Genomic DNA, 7,102 nt, shown 5'->3' on the forward strand with positions numbered 1-7,102 from the left:
TATTAGTTTTCTTCATATTATCTCAGTATCAAAAATACATTACTGGGGGGTGGCGCCTGTGGCTCAAGCGGTAGGGCGCCGGTCCCATATGCCGGAGGTGGTGGGTTCAAACCCAGCCCCGGCCAAAAAACAAAAAAAAACCAAACAAACAAAAAAAAAAATACATTACTGGGACCTGATCAAACTAAAAAGCTTCTGCACAGCCAAGAACATAGTAAGTAAAGCAAGCAGACAGCCTCAGAATGGGAGAAAATATTTGCAGGTTATACCTCTGATAAAGGTCTAATAACCAGAATCCACAGAGAACTCAAACGTATTAGCAAGAAAAGAACATGCGATCCCATCTCAGGGTGGGCAAGGGACTTGAAGAGAAAATTCTCTAAAGAAGACAGACGGGTCAATGTGGGCGCCAGCGCCCGGCAGCGCAGGGTCTTCATGGCGGAGGTGCAGCAAGTGCGGGTGCAGGAGGCCGTGGACTCTATGGTGAAGAGCCTGGAGAGAGAGAATATCCAGAAGATGCAGGGTCCCACGTTCCAGTGCAGCGCCAACTGCTGTGAAGACAGCCAGGTGTCCATGCAGCAGGTACACCAATGCCTCGAGAGCTGCCATGCGCCTCTTGCTCAAGCTCAGGCTCTGGTGACCCTTGAGTTGGAGAAGTTCCAGGACCGCCTGGCCCGATGCACCATGCATTGCAATGACAAAGCCAAAGATTCAATACATGCAGGGAGTAAGGAGCTTCACGTGAAGCAGCAGCTGGACAGTTGTGTGACTGTGTTGATGACCACATGCACCTCATCCCAACTATGACCAAGAAGATGAAGGAGTCTGTCATATCCATTGGGAAATAAAAATATTTGCCAGTGGCCACTGGGGCTGAGGACAAGAGTCTGTTTTAAAAAGGAAAGGGAATTTTAGTCTTTTAAGCAAAGTCTGTGAATGAAGAAATTAAGGACGGCAGTGGGTTTAAGGCATATGTCACTTGCCTCTGGACATTTGTTCCTTTGTTTCAAACCTGAAAAGTGAAATGGAAAAAAATTGGTACTAGAATTTTTGTCAGAGATAATACAAGAGAGTGTTCTAGACCCTATACGGCAAGTGTTTGTCCTAGCAGTTAAGAATCTCCTCTATACCACGCCAATGCCCTCCAAGGTACCAAATTCTTACTGCATAGATACTATCAGGCTGGCAGTTTCCTCTAACCTGCCTACGATCTGGTAAAGTTTAAGTGGAAGCATTTCTGTTTGTTGCTAACCTCCCGTTTACCAGAAGTGTCGCCATACCATTTCCACAATCTGTACCACAAAATTCATGAGGTTACTAATTTAAAAGGGGGAAAAAAAAGTTTCTGGGTTTTTATTTTTCTTGGTTTTATTATATTTGTAAAAGGGCACAAAATTGATTTAAGTTGTGGAGCTGGGAGGGAGAGTAGTTTGGATAGGAACTTTGAAAAGTTTTCTTGAGATATCCTTTTCTGGTCATCAAGGTGTGGATGTGCAGTTCTTAAAATTGTTACCTGTTGCATCTTTCAGGCAGATACCTTGCAAAAACATGAGAGGCAACATCAGAGTGATTTGGGGAAGCAGAACTTTTCTGCTTATTAACTGGTAGGCCCTGATGCTGTCTGCAGCAGAGTGACATGAAAATGTTGCACTAACACTTTCTCCTTGAAAAGAAATAGGGTTTTGATTGTGGTAAATACCAGTATGGAGAAGCCAACAGTAAAAAAGGAACTGTTGGCTGCCTGAATAGAATAGAGTTATGAAATGCTGGATTTGGAAGAACATGGTTTTCATAGAATGCAATGAAAGCTTAAACCCAGCTTTGCTTACTTAGGCCCCTGAATTACGAGGACCCTATTGAGACAATCCCCTGCTAACAGGAAATTCAAGGGGAAAGTAAGCAAATTGGGCTAGGAGCTGTGCTTTCCATTGCCGAAAGCCATTTTTGCCTGGGGTCTTTTCAACAAGCATTGTTCCTGCCCTCCACCTGTGGTTTTGATAAAAACCTCATTTGTCAGGGGGTGCCTGTGGCTCAGTGAGTAGGGTGCTGGCCCCATATACCCATGGTGGCAGATTCAAACCCACCCCCAGCCAAACTGCAACAAAAAAATAGCTGGGCGTTGTGGTGGGTGTCTGTGGTCCTAGCTACTTGGGAGGCTGACACAAGAGAATCACCTAAGCCCATGAGCTAGAGGTTGCTGTGAGCTGTGACACTACAGCACTCTACTGAGGGTGACAAAGTGAGACTCTGTCTCTAAAAAAAAAACCTCATTTGTCTATCAACCTATACTTGAAATGATAATATAGCCTGTCTGTTTTCTTCTTCCAGGCTGTGATATATTTTCCTAGTAATATGGTTTTAAACAATAAATAACGTTAATCTTTCCCCCCCCCAAAAAAAGAAGACAGACGCACAATCTACAAACACATGAAAAAAAGCTCATCATCCTTAATCATCAGAGAAATGCAAATCAAAACAACTTTGAGATATCACCTAATGCCAGTAAGAGTAGCCCACATAACAAAATCCCAAAACTAGAGATGTTGGCATGGATGTGGAGAAAAGGGCACACTTCTACACTGCTGGTGGGAATGCACACTAATACGTTCCTTCTGGAAGGATGTTTGGAGAATACTTAGAGACCTAAAAATAGATCTGCCCTTCGATCCTATAATTCCTTAACTAGGTTTATATCCAGAAGACCAAAAATCACAATATAACAAAGACATCTGTACCAGAATGTTTATTGTAGCCCAATTCATAATTGCTAAGTCATGGAAGAAGCCCAAGTGCCCATCGACCCACAAATGGACTAGCAAATTGTGGTACATGTACACCATGGAATATTATGCAGCCTTAAAGAAAGATGGAGACTTTACCTCTTTCATGTTTACATGGATGGAGCTGGAACATATTCTTCTTAGCAAAGTATCTCAGGAATGGAAGAAAAAGTATCCAATGTACTCAGCCCTACTATGAAGCTAAATTATAGCTTTCACATGAAGGCTATAACCCAACTATAGCACAAGACTATGAGGAAAGGGCCAAGGAAGGGGAAGGGAGGGGGGAGGTTAGGGTGGAGGGAGGATAATGGGTGGGGCCACACCTACGGTACATCTTGGAATGGGTACAGGCGAAACTTACTAAAGGCAGAATACAAATGTCTTCATACAATAACTAAGAAAATGCCATGAAGGCTACGTTGAACAGTTTGATGAGAATATTTCAGATTGTATATGAAACTAGCACATTGTACCCCTTGATTACACTAATGTACACAGCTATAATTTAACAATAAAAAAAATGAAAAAAAAAAGAATTCCTGTCTGAAGGCATCTGGTCCTAGGCTTTTTTTTTTTTTTTGAAGCTTTTTATTATTTTTTTAAACTCAATACTTGATATTGGTCTATTCAGGAGATTTTTCTTCCTGGTTAAGTCTAGGGAGATGGTGTGAGTCCAGGAATTGGTCCATTTCCTCCACATTGTCAAATTTCTGGGCATCGAGTTTTTGGTAGTAGTCAGAAATAATCTCTTGTATCTCTGTGGTATCAGTTGTTATTTCCCCGTTTTCATTTCTGATTGAGGTTATTAAAGATTTTATTTTTCTGTTTATATTTAATCTGGCCAATGGTTTATCAATTTTATTTATCTTTTTGAAGAGCCAACTTTTTGTTTCATTGATTTCCTGAATGATATTTTTGTTTTCAATTTTATTTCTGACTTAATTTTGATTATTTCTTTTATTCTGCTTTTTGGGTTTGGATTGATTTTCCTTTTCCATTCTTTACGATGATTCATTAGGTTGTTGGTATGCTCTCTTTCTGTTTTTTGGATGTAGGCATCTAAGGTACTAAATTTCCCTCTTAGGACTGCTTGTACATTTTTCCCATGGGTTTTGGTGGTGTGTGTCTTCTACACTAGATTTTAAACATTAATTTAACTTTTTCCAAGTGAAATAACTACTACTTTTTTCTTGTTGTTTATTCATTTTAATTCGTAATTTTTTTTAAGGAAGAACAAAATAACTATGTAGGTGTACAAATTAAATAGAGTATGTTCCCTTTGCTTTGTATATTAATGAGAAAAAAATTTGGAGCCATGCAATAATAATTTATATAAATTATATACTAATGTTTCTTCTCTGTTTGGGGTTCCCATACATTTCTTTAACTGCCCCATAACAATCAAGATGGCAACAATAGGTCACAGAGATTAATAGTCTGGAAGACTTTGATGTTGTATGTTTTATATAATGTCTCTCATTAATTTCAAACTCATAATATCTACAAATATGCTTTAGTCCATTCATGATATTTCATCATTAGAGATAATATATGTGGAACAACTGCACAGTGTTTGGTATATCATTAACACGTAATAAATTGCAACTATTTTTGTTAAAGTATTGTTTGTTCACATCCTTTGCAAATCTGGGAGGAAAATACAGCCCTGAGTGGAAAAATGAAGCTTTCTTAGTGGAAAAACATAGCTCAAGGCCCTAAGGATCTATCATCTCATCAGGTGAGTCCTTAACACCTCATAATACTAATACTTACCTATTTAAGTGTTAAAATGCATTAAGAAAAATCAGGGCAGCTTTCTGATACAGGTAAGTTATAGAAGACAAAATTTTAAAATATACACATGCTAAAATTATCCACAGTTGCTGAGAAGCATGTGTAAAACAACCTGAGCATTTAAGTACTGTATGTCTTAAAACAAGCTCAGTGAAAGTTTGTCTACCTAATTCAGATATCATGTTTGTCCCTTCACCTCAGGCACACCTGGGCATGACACGGGGGCATGTCTGCCATTATAGCCAGAGACTTCTACAGACCATCTCACACACAGAAATTGATTGCTTCCACCTTGCTTACATCTTTAAAAAAACAAGCAACAAACAAACAAAAAACAGTGGTTGGAGAGAGAAAACTTCTTTTCTTTTTTTTTTTTTTGAGACAGAGTCTCAAGCTGTCGCCTTCGGTAGAGTGTCATAGCTCAGCGTCATAGCTCACAGCAAACTGAAACGCTTGGGCTTAAGCATCCTCTTGCCTCAGCCTCCCAAGTAGCTGGGACTATAGGTGCCCACCACAATGCCTGGCTATTTTTTGGTTGTAGTTGTCATTGTTGTATAGCAGGCCCGGGCTGAATTCAAACCTGCCACCTCCAAGGTATATGGCTGGCACCCTAGCCGCTGAGCTTTAGGCACTGAGCTGGGAAACTTATTTACATTAAGTGAACCTGAAGAGGTCTGGAGATGAAATATTTATTGATACTAGTTTGCCACTTTCTTTATGAAAATTTTCTCATTAATTTTTAGAAAAATAAATTGCTGACTATAGGTAGTAACTGGGATTCTTAGCAAAACTCAAGAAGTAAGGAGCATTATTTGAGCAGAAGCTCAAGTTGATCCCCTCAGCTAGGAGTTGGGGCATTGTAGCAGGTTTGAGAGCTTTTAGGGCTGATCAAGAAAATAGATATGAAGCAGTAACCACAGGATTTGTTAGGTGGGGTTTGAGCAGAGTTGTGTGAGAGGGGAATCCCCCATAGCATCAATCATGCAGAAAGTATAGGAAAGTGTAACTTCCAGGAAAAGAGGTTGGTTCAACAGTTACAAAAGTATTTTACATATTTATAATCAACTATTAAGAGCTAAGAGAGGATAGCTGGCTAAAGAACACCACTGATTTCTAAATGTAAAATCTAAAATATAAATAATCCAGAGAATCGAAAGAAGAAAACCTTTTCAGCTTTAAATAAAAAAAAAAAAATCACAAATACTACAGCAAAGTATGACTGATCAATGAAATAATTATACACTGGACTTAATTAAAATTAGGAATATCTTCTCTTAATGAAATTAGGAATATCTTCTCTTTATGAAACATGTAAATAATGCAAAAATAAGCCACAAAACAGAAGAAACTATATCTAAGTCACATATCACATAAAGAAATTATATCCAACATATATAAATGACTGAGAATTCCACAATAAGCAAAAGACTCAATAAATAAATAGGATAAAAAGATTTGAACAGGTACCAAAGAAGATATACAGATGTCAAATAAGCATGAGAAAAGATCTCAAGACCATTCATCATTAGAGAAATGCAAATTAAACCCACAGTGAATGAGACTCCAATACTCACTTGCAATTTCGTGTAACACTGATTCAATGCTAACTATTGCATTCTATTAGAACGGGGGAAAATACTCAAGACAAAGTGCTGGTGAGGATGTAGAGCAATTAGAACTCTTAGTCATCACTGGTAGAAAGGGAAAATTGTGCAACTACTTTGGAAACCAGTCTGACAATTTTTTATAACATTAGCTGGATCCTTAATAAGTGAACCAGCATTCTCACTCCTAAGGTACCTACCCACATGTAATGAAAACCTGCATTCACACAAAATTGCACATGAATGTTATAGTGGCTATAATTGTCAAAAAATAGAATGCAACAGAATACTACTCAGCAATTAAAAGTGATGAACTCTGACACGCGCAATAATAAAGATGAATCTTAAAATGCACTATGCAAAGAAAAAATAGCCAGACACCAAAGACTACCTGCTGAAGGATTCCGTTTATATGATCTTCTAGAAAAGCCAACACTGTAGGTCTTTTTAAAAAGTCAGTGTTTTCCTGAAGCTAGACATGGAGGAAAACACTGGCTACACAGAGGATTTGAAGAACGTTGTGGTGGGGATGAAGCTATTCTCTACCTTGATTGTGGTGGTGGCTTGACTATGTAATTTTGTTACAATTTGCACAACTGTACCAAAAATAAATAAATAAGAAAGAGGAGTGGGTCTTACTATATGTAAATTATTTATTTACAAATGGGAAGAGAAGAAACTTAAATGTGCTATGGTTTTTTTAAAGTCAACAAACTAAACATGTAAACTAAAATGAACCACTATCTATAGCTTAGATGTAGTTCTCCAAATTCTTTTAGAAATCACAATAAATTTATGCTTTTCATAATATTGCTCTTTTGTTTGAAAACTATATATATTATAGGTGAGGCATTATGATAGACTGGGAAAAAAATGAGGGTCCTTGAGTATTTATTTTATGCTTCTACAGCAAATCAATGC

General features: G+C 38.0%; 1 protein-coding gene across 1 annotated transcript; it reads left to right on the plus strand.

Annotated features, from left to right (window-relative positions):
• Nucleotides 1-435: 435 nt before the first annotated feature.
• On the plus strand, nucleotides 436-852 carry LOC128571999 (protein FAM136A-like). Its single transcript, XM_053571898.1, has one exon. The coding sequence runs from the start codon at nucleotides 436-438 to the stop codon at nucleotides 805-807; it is 372 nt and encodes a 123-aa protein (XP_053427873.1). The 3' UTR covers nucleotides 808-852.
• Nucleotides 853-7,102: the final 6,250 nt, after the last annotated feature.

This window comes from Nycticebus coucang, chromosome 19 (genome assembly GCF_027406575.1).
Source record: "Nycticebus coucang isolate mNycCou1 chromosome 19, mNycCou1.pri, whole genome shotgun sequence".
Classification (NCBI taxonomy): domain Eukaryota; kingdom Metazoa; phylum Chordata; class Mammalia; order Primates; family Lorisidae; genus Nycticebus; species Nycticebus coucang.

Coding starts and splice junctions, on each gene's coding strand:
- LOC128571999 (XM_053571898.1), top strand. CDS start 436: ATGGCGGAGGTGCAGCAAGTGCGGGTGCAGGAGGCCGTGGACTCTATG.